Source organism: Pseudochaenichthys georgianus, chromosome 7 (genome assembly GCF_902827115.2).
Source record: "Pseudochaenichthys georgianus chromosome 7, fPseGeo1.2, whole genome shotgun sequence".
Lineage (NCBI taxonomy): Eukaryota > Metazoa > Chordata > Actinopteri > Perciformes > Channichthyidae > Pseudochaenichthys > Pseudochaenichthys georgianus.
In genome coordinates this window covers 44,702,224-44,715,152 of record NC_047509.1, presented here as the reverse complement: position 1 = coordinate 44,715,152, position 12,929 = coordinate 44,702,224, and the positions used below count along the sequence as shown (strand labels likewise).

At 57.2% G+C, this 12,929-nt stretch overlaps 1 protein-coding gene across 1 annotated transcript in view; it reads right to left on the bottom strand.

Annotated features, from left to right (window-relative positions):
• Positions 1-76: 76 nt before the first annotated feature.
• adat1 (adenosine deaminase tRNA specific 1) overlaps positions 77-12,929 on the bottom strand; it is a 22,009-nt gene continuing 9,156 nt past the window's right edge. Inside the window, 3 exon segments of the mRNA XM_034086238.2 lie at positions 77-3,071; positions 11,257-11,343; positions 11,550-11,670. Of these exon segments, the coding sequence (XP_033942129.1) occupies positions 2,939-3,071; positions 11,257-11,343; positions 11,550-11,670 (341 nt within the window). The 3' untranslated portion in view covers positions 77-2,938.

Here is a 12,929-nt window from a genome sequence, read left to right as displayed (position 1 = left end):
CAAATGTGTTATCCTGTGCAGTGTTCTAGAACAATGTTTTACAAGCCTGTCCCTTTAACTGAAGACAAAACACAAAACAAGTGCAGTGAAGTTTATTGTGTCGGCCAATTTCACAAATCTGCTTTCCAGTCCGCACCAGATGCACCAGCTTCCTCAGAGCAGATGTGTGCAGATGTGTCAGACATGACAAAAGCTGAGATCAAAGGAACACACCAGAAAACAAGTTACTTGTTTAAATACTCACTTCAAGATGAGTCATCGAAAATATATAAAATATATATATTTTAGGATGTAAATAGAGGGATTCCTAATATAAAAATACAAAAAACACATTTAGCTGTGTCTTACGTTAGGTAGTGATATACATGCACAGAATACATGTTATTCTCTATATATCTGACTGCTAGCTCATGATTTCAGTGAGTTCTTTTTAAACGATGTATGACAGCTGAACTTCATCAAGCTGCTGTGAGGCGTTAGGATCTGGAAAGCTTCTCCCTTGAGCGTCAAAATACATAATACAGTAAAACGATAGTTACGTCTGTAACTACGGTCCTATGAGTCCCGGATGACCGCCAGAGTGTCCTGTCACTCAGAATTCTTCAAAGTGGAGTGAGAACGTCCACCCTCCAGAAGGGACTGCAGGAACTCTAGAACGGTGGCCACGGAGCAATGCTCCGGATTCTCAGCCTTACTCAAACACCAGTGGGAGAAGAACTTCCATTTGCACTCGTACTGTGCTCGAGTGGACGGTGCTCTGGCATTCAGGATAGTTTCCCTGACGGATACCGTGAAACCGCTCAACAGCAGGTTAGGCCCCGCAGAGGCCAGGCCCAAAGCTGAAGGCGGTGAGGGTCGGGATTCCAGATCTGACCCCTGAGCTGTGACAGAAAAGGTCCGTCCTGTCGGGGAGACGCCATTGGTGGGCTGCAGCAGAGACTGCGCAGCAGTGGGAACCAGACTCTCCCCGGCCAGCGGTAGGCGCCCAGAAGGAGCCTGTGCCCCTGAGTAAGGACCCTCTGAAGCGTCTGTAGTATCAGAGGCAGTGGCGGGAAGGCATATAGGAGACTGTCAGGCCAGTCGTGCGCCAGAGCGTCCTGGCCCATCGGGCTGGTCACCTCGCCCAGGAGAACCAGAGGGGGCAGTGCCTCGACTCTTCCGAGGTAAAGAGGTCCACCTCGGCCCTGCCGAAGAGGCTCCAAATTGTCTCCACCACCTCCGGGTGAAGCCTCCACTCCCCTGGTAGAAAGACTGCCCGCAGACTGGCCAGGCGGGGGAGCGCCCAAGACAAGAGGCTCTGTGAAACCCGGAGCAGCTGTGCGGACCTGGTGCCCCCCTGGTGGTTGATTTGGGCCACAGCGGACATGTTGTTCAAACGAACACGCACATGCCTGCCCGCCAGTTGAGGTAGAAAGTGCATGAGTGCGAGCTGCACCGCCCGAAGCTCCAGCACATTGATATGGCGTACACCTTCCTGGGCAGACCACTGACCCTGAGCAGTCCTGCCCTGCCACACCGCACCCCACCCTGAGAGACATGCATCCACAGTGACAGTCTCCCGGCCGGATGGGATGGCGCCCATGGGCACGCCCATCAGAAGATAGGCCCTGCCCCCCCAGCGGGACAGAGTGGAGGCACCGCTGAGACACCCTGACTCTCCTGTGCCTGTGCCGCTTGGCGTTCAAATGAAGGGGCGCAGCGACAGCAGGCCTAACCCCTAGATTCCATCGGGTCCGTCTGCGTCGCGTTACGGCTGCGCCGCTACGGCTCAGAAGTGTCCCAGAAGCGTCTCGGCGCTGGGCTCCGCTCAAAATAGGATTGAAGTCTATTTTGCGACGCGAGGCGTTGCAGAGGCGCCGGGCAGCCGTCAGTCTGCCCAAGAGCCGGAGGAACTGAATGTAAGGCATCCTCTTGCGCAGCCTGAAGATGGGAAGAAGGTGGGAAATGTCGTCCGCACGACGCAGACCAGCCAGTCGTCTAGATACGGCAGGACCTTCACGCCCTGCGCCTGCGGGGTGGGAGAGCTGCCGCCACAACCCTGGTGAACACCCTTGGAGAGAGGGAGAGACCAAAGGGAAGCACCCGGAACTGATAGTGTCGGCCCTGAAAGGCAAACCTCAAGAACTTCCGGTGGTGGGATGCAATTGGGACGTGGAAATAGGCGTCCCTCAAGTCCACGGTTGCGAACCACTCCCCCTGTGCGACAACACGAAGGGTGTCTGCCAGATGCAGCGTAGCTGGGAGTGGGTGCGAGGACACAGCCTTCCCCAGCTACCTGCTGAACGGAAAGAGTAGAGCGTTGCTCCTACTCGCCGAACAGAGAGGGATGTGACTACACCCATGTTACCGGCAGAGGGAGCGGGAGCGAGAGCACTGCCTTCACCTAGCTGGATTCAATAAAGAAGCTTAACAGGACAGCTTAGCCGGGCAGCTGCTGCTATAATCAAGCAACACGTCCACCAGGAGCGGGGGCGAGAACACTGCCTTCACTGGGTGAGTTCATAACGAGAACACAAAGCTAAGACCAGAAAACTGGCTTCAAAAGAAGAAACAGCACGGGTAACTCCGGTGGTTATCCAGCTGCACAGGAAGGACACAGTTAGGCTGAGCTACGCTACTGCTAACTAGCTAAACAAGAAAACGCAGCTAATTGCACATGCTAATGCTAGCTTGGCACAATGCTACGTCAGCAAAGTACAAAGAGCACAACAAGGGCAACCCGGAACATTTTCCACTTGAGGACAGGTACGTGTTATTGAGAACATGAGAGCCAGCCAGCTGCAGTCACACTGTCTCACACTGTGAGGACTGAAGCTTCATCCGAGGACACGGAGCCGGGCCCCCCCCCCCTCTGAGCAGTGAGACAGCAGAGCGTCCTGCTGCTGCATGCAGTGACTTCAGAGGAGAGGCCAATAGAGAGCGTCTCAGGAGAAGGCCTTCAGTGGAACAGCAGGAGGCCCCTGTCAGTGCGGGGCCACAGAGGGAAGGCCTGGCTGAGGAGCTGCTGCCAGGCCTGCTGGTAACTCTGAGCCGCCTGCTTGTAGTCCCAGTAGGTGAGCAGCTCTGCCCCCCTGGGGAGAGAGAGAGAGAGAGAGAGAGAGAGAGAGAGAGAGAGAGAGAGAGAGATTATTCTTCTGAATGACTATAGGCTTGTCGTCCCTTCAATGTATGCACACGTTTGGTTTCAGAGTCCCTTTGTTAGTCCCACCGCGTCACGGCGTCACAGCGTTACGTCACAGCGTCACAGCGTTACGTCACAGCGTCACAGCGTTACGTCACAGCGTCACGGCGTTACGTCACCACAGCGTTACGTCACAGCGTTACGTCACAGCGTTACGTCACGGCGTCTCGGTGTCACGGCGTTACGTCACGGCGTCACGTCGTCACAGCGTTACAGCGTCACAGCGTCACGGCGTTACGTCACAGCGTTACGTCACAGCGTTACGTCACAGCGTTACGTCACGGCGTCACGGCGTTATGTCACCACAGCGTTACGTCACAGCGTTACGGCGTCTCGGCGTCACAGCGTTACGTCACAGCGTCACGGCGTTACGTCACCACAGCGTTACGTCACAGCGTTACGTCACAGCGTTACGTCACGGCGCCACAACGTTACGTCACGGCGCCACAGCGTTACGGCACGGCGTCACGGCGTTACGTCACCACAGCGTTACGTCACGGCGTCTCGGCGTCACAGCGTTACGTCACGGCGTCACGTCACGGCGCCACAACGTTACGTCACGGCGCCACAGCGTTACGGCACGGCGTCACGGCGTTACGTCACCACAGCGTTACGTCACGGCGTTACGGCGTCTCGGCGTCACAGCGTTACGTCACAGCGTCACGGCGTTACGTCACCACAGCGTTACGTCACAGCGTTACGGCGTCACGTCACCACAGCGTTACGTCACAGCGTTACGTCACAGCGTTACGTCACGGCGCCACAACGTTACGTCACGGCGCCACAGCGTTACGGCACGGCGTCACGGCGTTACGTCACCACAGCGTTACGTCACGGCGTCTCGGCGTCACAGCGTTACGTCACGGCGTCACGTCACAGCGTCACGGCGTCACAGCGTTACGGCGTCTCGGCGTCACTGCGTTACGTCACGGCGTTACGTCACGGCGTTACGTCACGGCGTCACAGCGTTACGGCGTCACAGCGTTACGTCACGGCGTTACGTCACGGCGCCACAGCGTTACGTCACGGCGTCACAGCGTTACGTCACAGCGTTACGTCACGGCGTTACGTCACGGCGTCACAGCGTTACGGCGCCACAGCGTTACGTCACAGCGTTACGGCGTCACAGCGTTACGTCACAGCGTCACGGCGTCACAGCGTCACGTCACGGCGTCACAGCGTTACGTCACAGCGTTACGGCGTCACAGCGTTACGTCACAGCGTTACGGCGTCACAGCGTTACGTCACGGCGTTACGTCACGGCGCCACAGCGTTACGGCGTCACAGCGTTACGTCACGGCGTTACGTCACGGCGCCACAGCGTTACGGCGTCACAGCGTTACGTCACGGCGTTACGTCACGGCGTCACAGCGTTACGGCGTCACAGCGTTACGTCACGGCGTTACGTCACGGCGCCACAGCGTTACGTCACGGCGTCACAGCGTTACGTCACAGCGTTACGTCACGGCGTTACGTCACGGCGTCACAGCGTTACGGCGCCACAGCGTTACGTCACGGCGTCACAGCGTTACGGCGTCACAGCGTTACGTCACAGCGTCACGGCGTCACAGCGTCACGTCACGGCGTCACAGCGTTACGTCACAGCGTTACGGCGTCACAGCGTTACGTCACAGCGTTACGTCACGGCGTTACGTCACGGCGTCACAGCGTTACGGCGTCACAGCGTTACGTCACAGCGTCACGGCGTCACAGCGTCACGTCACGGCGTCACAGCGTTACGTCACGGCGTCACAGCGTTACGGCGTCACAGCGTTACGTCACAGCGTCACGGCGTCACAGCGTCACGTCACGGCGTCACAGCGTTACGTCACGGCGTCACAGCGTTACGGCGTCACAGCGTTACGTCACGGCGTTACGGCGCCACAGCGTTACGTCACGGCGCCACGTCACGGCGCCACAGCGTTACGTCACGGCGTCACAGCGTTACGGCGTCACAGCGTTACGTCACAGCGTCACAGCGTCACGTCACGGCGTCACAGCGTTACGTCACGGCGTCACAGCGTTACGGCGTCACAGCGTTACGTCACGGCGTTACGTCACGGCGCCACAGCGTTACGTCACGGCGTTACGTCACGGCGTCACAGCGTTACGGCGTCACAGCGTTACGTCACGGCGTTACGTCACGGCGCCACAGCGTTACGTCACGGCGTCACAGCGTTACGTCACAGCGTTACGTCACGGCGTTACGTCACGGCGTCACAGCGTTACGGCGCCACAGCGTTACGTCACAGCGTTACGGCGTCACAGCGTTACGTCACAGCGTCACGGCGTCACAGCGTCACGTCACGGCGTCACAGCGTTACGGCGTCACAGCGTTACGTCACAGCGTTACGGCGTCACAGCGTTACGTCACGGCGTTACGTCACGGCGCCACAGCGTTACGGCGTCACAGCGTTACGTCACGGCGTTACGTCACGGCGCCACAGCGTTACGGCGTCACAGCGTTACGTCACGGCGTTACGTCACGGCGTCACAGCGTTACGGCGTCACAGCGTTACGTCACGGCGTTACGTCACGGCGCCACAGCGTTACGTCACGGCGTCACAGCGTTACGTCACAGCGTTACGTCACGGCGTTACGTCACGGCGTCACAGCGTTACGGCGCCACAGCGTTACGTCACGGCGTCACAGCGTTACGGCGTCACAGCGTTACGTCACAGCGTCACGGCGTCACAGCGTCACGTCACGGCGTCACAGCGTTACGTCACAGCGTTACGGCGTCACAGCGTTACGTCACAGCGTTACGTCACGGCGCCACAGCGTTACGTCACGGCGTCACAGCGTTACGGCGTCACAGCGTTACGTCACAGCGTCACGGCGTCACAGCGTCACGTCACGGCGTCACAGCGTTACGTCACGGCGTCACAGCGTTACGGCGTCACAGCGTTACGTCACAGCGTCACGGCGTCACAGCGTCACGTCACGGCGTCACAGCGTTACGTCACGGCGTCACAGCGTTACGGCGTCACAGCGTTACGTCACAGCGTTACGGCGTCACAGCGTTACGTCACGGCGCCACGTCACGGCGCCACAGCGTTACGTCACGGCGTCACAGCGTTACGGCGTCACAGCGTTACGTCACAGCGTCACAGCGTCACAGCGTCACGGCGTCACAGCGTTACGTCACGGCGTCACAGCGTTACGGCGTCACAGCGTTACGTCACGGCGTTACGTCACGGCGCCACAGCGTTACGTCACGGCGCCACAGCGTTACGTCACGGCGTCACAGCGTTACGGCGTCACAGCGTTACGTCACGGCGCCACAGCGTTACGTCACGGCGTCACAGCGTTACGGCGTCACAGCGTTACGTCACAGCGTCACGGCGTCACAGCGTTACGTCACGGCGTCACAGCGTTACGGCGTCACAGCGTTACGTCACGGCGTCACAGCGTTACGGCGTCACAGCGTTACGTCACGGCGTTACGGCGTCACAGCGTCACGTCACGGCGTCACAGCGTTACGTCACGGCGTCACAGCGTCACGGCGTCACAGCGTTACGTCACGGCGTTACGTCACGGCGTTACGTCACGGCGCCACAGCGTTACGTCACGGCGTTACGTCACGGCGTTACGTCACGGCGCCACAGCGTTACGTCACGGCGTCACAGCGTTACGGCGTCACAGCGTTACGTCACAGCGTCTCGGCGTCACAGCGTTACGTCACGGCGTCACAGCGTTACGTCACAGCGTCACGGCGTCACGGCGTCACAGCGTTACGTCACGGCGTCACGTCACGGCGCCACAGCGTTACGTCACGGCGTCACAGCGTTACGGCGTCACAGCGTTACGTCACGGCGTTACGTCACGGCGCCACAGCGTTACGTCACGGCGTCACAGCGTTACGGCGTCACAGCGTTACGTCACGGCGTCACAGCGTTACGGCGTCACAGCGTCACGTCACGGCGTCACAGCGTTACGGCGTCACAGCGTTACGTCACGGCGTCACAGCGTCACGGCGTCACAGCGTCACGTCACGGCGTCACAGCGTTACGTCACGGCGTCACAGCGTTACGGCGTCACAGCGTTACGTCACGGCGTTACGTCACGGCGCCACAGCGTTACGTCACGGCGTCACAGCGTTACGTCACAGCGTTACGTCACGGCGTTACGTCACGGCGCCACAGCGTTACGTCACGGCGTCACAGCGTTACGGCGTCACAGCGTTACGTCACGGCGCCACAGCGTTACGTCACGGCGTCACAGCGTTACGGCGTCACAGCGTTACGTCACAGCGTCACGGCGTCACAGCGTTACGTCACGGCGTCACAGCGTTACGGCGTCACAGCGTTACGTCACGGCGTCACAGCGTTACGGCGTCACAGCGTTACGTCACAGCGTCACGGCGTCACAGCGTCACGTCACGGCGTCACAGCGTTACGTCACGGCGTCACAGCGTTACGGCGTCACAGCGTTACGTCACAGCGTTACGGCGTCACAGCGTTACGTCACGGCGCCACGTCACGGCGCCACAGCGTTACGTCGCGGCGTCACAGCGTTACGGCGTCACAGCGTTACGTCACAGCGTCACAGCGTCACGTCACGGCGTCACAGCGTTACGTCACGGCGTCACAGCGTTACGGCGTCACAGCGTTACGTCACGGCGTTACGTCACGGCGCCACAGCGTTACGTCACGGCGCCACAGCGTTACGTCACGGCGTTACGTCACGGCGTCACAGCGTTACGGCGTCACAGCGTTACGTCACGGCGTTACGTCACGGCGCCACAGCGTTACGTCACGGCGTCACAGCGTGACGTCACAGCGTTACGTCACGGCGTTACGTCACGGCGTCACAGCGTTACGGCGCCACAGCGTTACGTCACAGCGTTACGGCGTCACAGCGTTACGTCACAGCGTCACGGCGTCACAGCGTCACGTCACGGCGTCACAGCGTTACGGCGTCACAGCGTTACGTCACAGCGTTACGGCGTCACAGCGTTACGTCACGGCGTTACGTCACGGCGCCACAGCGTTACGGCGTCACAGCGTTACGTCACGGCGTTACGTCACGGCGCCACAGCGTTACGGCGTCACAGCGTTACGTCACGGCGTTACGTCACGGCGTCACAGCGTTACGGCGTCACAGCGTTACGTCACAGCGTTACGTCACGGCGTCACAGCGTTACGTCACAGCGTTACGTCACGGCGTTACGTCACGGCGTCACAGCGTTACGGCGCCACAGCGTTACGTCACGGCGTCACAGCGTTACGGCGTCACAGCGTTACGTCACAGCGTCACGGCGTCACAGCGTCACGTCACGGCGTCACAGCGTTACGTCACAGCGTTACGGCGTCACAGCGTTACGTCACAGCGTTACGTCACGGCGTCACAGCGTTACGTCACGGCGTCACAGCGTTACGGCGTCACAGCGTTACGTCACAGCGTCACGGCGTCACAGCGTCACGTCACGGCGTCACAGCGTTACGTCACGGCGTCACAGCGTTACGGCGTCACAGCGTTACGTCACAGCGTCACGGCGTCACAGCGTCACGTCACGGCGTCACAGCGTTACGTCACGGCGTCACAGCGTTACGGCGTCACAGCGTTACGTCACAGCGTTACGGCGTCACAGCGTTACGTCACGGCGCCACGTCACGGCGCCACAGCGTTACGTCACGGCGTCACAGCGTTACGGCGTCACAGCGTTACGTCACAGCGTCACAGCGTCACGTCACGGCGTCACAGCGTTACGTCACGGCGTCACAGCGTTACGGCGTCACAGCGTTACGTCACGGCGTTACGTCACGGCGCCACAGCGTTACGTCACGGCGTTACGTCACGGCGCCACAGCGTTACGTCACGGCGTCACAGCGTTACGGCGTCACAGCGTTACGTCACAGCGTCTCGGCGTCACAGCGTTACGTCACGGCGTCACAGCGTTACGTCACAGCGTCACGGCGTCACGGCGTCACAGCGTTACGTCACGGCGTCACGTCACGGCGCCACAGCGTTACGTCACGGCGTCACAGCGTTACGGCGTCACAGCGTTACGTCACGGCGTCACAGCGTTACGGCGTCACAGCGTTACGTCACGGCGTCACAGCGTCACAGCGTTACGTCACGGCGTTACGTCACGGCGCCACAGCGTTACGTCACGGCGTCACAGCGTTACGGCGTCACAGCGTTACGTCACGGCGTCACAGCGTTACGGCGTCACAGCGTTACGTCACAGCGTTACGTCACGGCGCCACAGCGTTACGTCACGGCGTCACAGCGTTACGGCGTCACAGCGTTACGTCACGGCGTCACAGCGTTACGGCGTCACAGCGTTACGTCACGGCGTCACAGCGTCACAGCGTTACGTCACGGCGTTACGTCACGGCGCCACAGCGTTACGTCACGGCGTCACAGCGTTACGGCGTCACAGCGTTACGTCACGGCGTCACAGCGTTACGGCGTCACAGCGTTACGTCACGGCGTTACGTCACGGCGCCACAGCGTTACGTCACGGCGTCACAGCGTTACGGCGTCACAGCGTTACGTCACGGCGTCACAGCGTTACGGCGTCACAGCGTTACGTCACGGCGTTACGTCACGGCGCCACAGCGTTACGTCACGGCGTCACAGCGTTACGGCGTCACAGCGTTACGTCACAGCGTTACGGCGTCACAGCGTTACGTCACGGCGTCACAGCGTCACCACAGCGTTACGTCACAGCGTTACGTCACGTTTGCTTTGCAATAGTATAGTGTACGCCGTTTTTTGGCATATGTTTAATAGTTTTAAAAATAGTTCCTTATAATTGTTTTTATTTCATTTGTGGTTGTTTTCCTTACCTTTAATCTGCTGTGACCGACGTGTGACCGACTTGGTGTTGAACTGGTTCTGATGTCTAAATAAGGATCGCATGATGTGAAGTCTCTCGTAATACATGCTGTCGGCCAAGCAGCTGACTAATAACAGGTGGAAGCCGCCAGCTACACAATACTCTCCACTTCTCCATGGTAAGAGAATTAACAGGCAGACTGGCATATTCAATATGTCACACTCCTAGTGTTGCTCTATATATAATGTGTGTGGTTCTAGCTCTGTCCTGCTCTCAGAGCCACAGCTCCAGATGTGCTCTCAGAGCCACAGCTCCAGATGTGCTCTCAGAGCCACAGCTCCAGATGTGCTCTCAGTGCCACAGCTCCAGATGTGCTCTCTGAGCCACAGCTCCAGATGTGCTCTCAGAGCCACAGCTCCAGATGTGCTCTCAGAGCCACAGCTCCAGATGTGCTCTCTGCACTGCTCCAGCAGAGACTTGCTGCCTGAGCGCACACAGTGTTCAGGGCCAGAGCCAGCGCTGCTGCAGACACACTAACACACGGTTCACAGCATGGCAGTGCCTTTCAACCAGCCCTGGGACCGCCTTGGTAGACAAGGGCTAATACATCTAGGACTGTGTGTGTGTGTGTGTGTGTGTGTGTGTGTGTGTGTGTGTGTGTGTGTGTGTGTGTGTGTGTGTGTGTGTGTGTGTGTGTGTTCCTGCATGTGTAGGACAGGCTGGGATCAGGTTATTTGCTGAAATGCTGATAAACAGAGAGAGCACTGTTCATCACACACACACACACACACACACACACACACACACACACACACACACACACACACACACACACACACACACACACACACACACACACACACACACACACACACACACACACACACACACACACACACACACACACACACACACACACACACACACACACACACACACACACACACACACGAAATTCAAGCAGTAAATGTCACAGACAAAGACACACCTGAGGGCTACAGCACCGATACAGTAAGCTATGTGACACCGTTTGGAAAGAAATACCTGGGATGAGTTTCAATACAACAACAAACCACATGCCGGCCAGTCAGCGGCAGACGCACAGGGCCTCAGGGTGCGTCATGACCACTCTGACTGGTTCACACGTGTCCTCCCTGTGGACTCAACAGGCTGAAGCACAGAGCTACCCAGAGGGGATGAAGCCAGAGCAGAGCACTGCTCGGAGATCTGCACCAGGTCCAGTCTGAAGCTGTCAGTGGGTCAGGTCATGAGAGAGTGGTGGTGTTACCTGAGAGGGGGGGGCAGTGCTGCGGGCGCAGTGGCTGCTACCAGAGACAGGAAGGAGTGGAAGAGCTCCAGCTTACACAGCAGAGACCTACACACACACACACACACACACACACACACACACACACACACACACACACACACACACACACACACACACACACACACACACACACACACACACACACACACACACACACACACACACACACACACACACACACAGTGTTCTTCTTGATGAATCTTTGCTGAGAGTATTCAGTACTTGTCATAATGCCTGTCTTGTGAGCGTACCTGGCTTTAGCCGTGCCGAGGGCCTTCCTGGTGACTCCGTGTTTGTAGCCATTGGCGGTGACATCTAGTGGCTGCTCCGGCACATTACACCAGCTGATGGCTGACACAGAGGTTATGTTTACTCACTGAGCTCCCACTCTGTATCACATTTGAAAAAGTCTTTAGTAAATGAGGTAGGAAGAGTAACCAATGGGCTTGAGCCCATTGGTTACTCTTCTGTGAGATTAACAAGAGAGGGAGAAAGTAGTGATCTTAGTTATTCTACATACCAAGTTTATAATGCATATTTAAATACATGTTTGGCCCTGAATCACGTTAAGCCATAAGCCAAAGATGTGTTGCACAGTCCGAGCCTCTCTTTCTCTGATCATTAAGGTTGATAGATTATGAAAAGTAAATATGCCTGATTCTCCTGATCTTTCTATTGCACTGCACTGTACTGCACTGTACTGCACTGTACTGTACTGTACTGTACTGCACTGCACTGTACTGTACTGTAGTGCACTGCACTGTACTGTACTGTACTGCACTGTACTGTACTGCACTGTACTGTACTGCACTACACTGTACTGTACTGTAGTGTACTGCACTGTACTGCACTGTACTGTACTGTACTGTACTGCACTGCACTGTACTGTACTGTACTGTACTGCACTGCACTGTACTGTACTGTAGTGTACTGTACTGTACTGTAGTGTACTGTACTGTAGTGCACTGCACTGTACTGTACTGCACTGTACTGTACTGTACTGCACTGTACTGTACTGCACTACACTGTACTGTACTGTAGTGTACTGTACTGCACTGCACTGTACTGTACTGTAGTGTAGTGTACTGCACTGCACTGTACTGTACTGCACTGTACTGTAGTGTAGTGTACTGTACTGTACTGTAGTGTACTGCACTGTACTGTAGTGTACTGTACTGTAATGTAGTGTACTGTACTGCACTGTACTGTACTGCACTGTACTGTACTGTACTGCACTGTAGTGTACTGCACTGTACTGCACTGTACTGCACTGTACTGCACTGCACTGTACTGCACTGTAGTGTACTGTACTGCACTGTACTGTACTGTACTGTACTGTACTGCACTGCACTGTACTGTAGTGTACTGTACTGTACTGTAGTGTACTGTACTGTAGTGCACTGCACTGTACTGTACTGTACTGTACTGCACTGTACTGTACTGTAGTGTACTGCACTACACTGTACTGTACTGTAGTGTACTGTACTGTACTGTACTGTACTGCACTGCACTGTACTGTACTGTACTGTACTGTAGTGTACTGTACTGTACTGTAGTGTACTGTACTGTAGTGCACTGCACTGTACTGTACTGTACTGCACTGTACTGTACTGTACTGCACTGTACTGTAC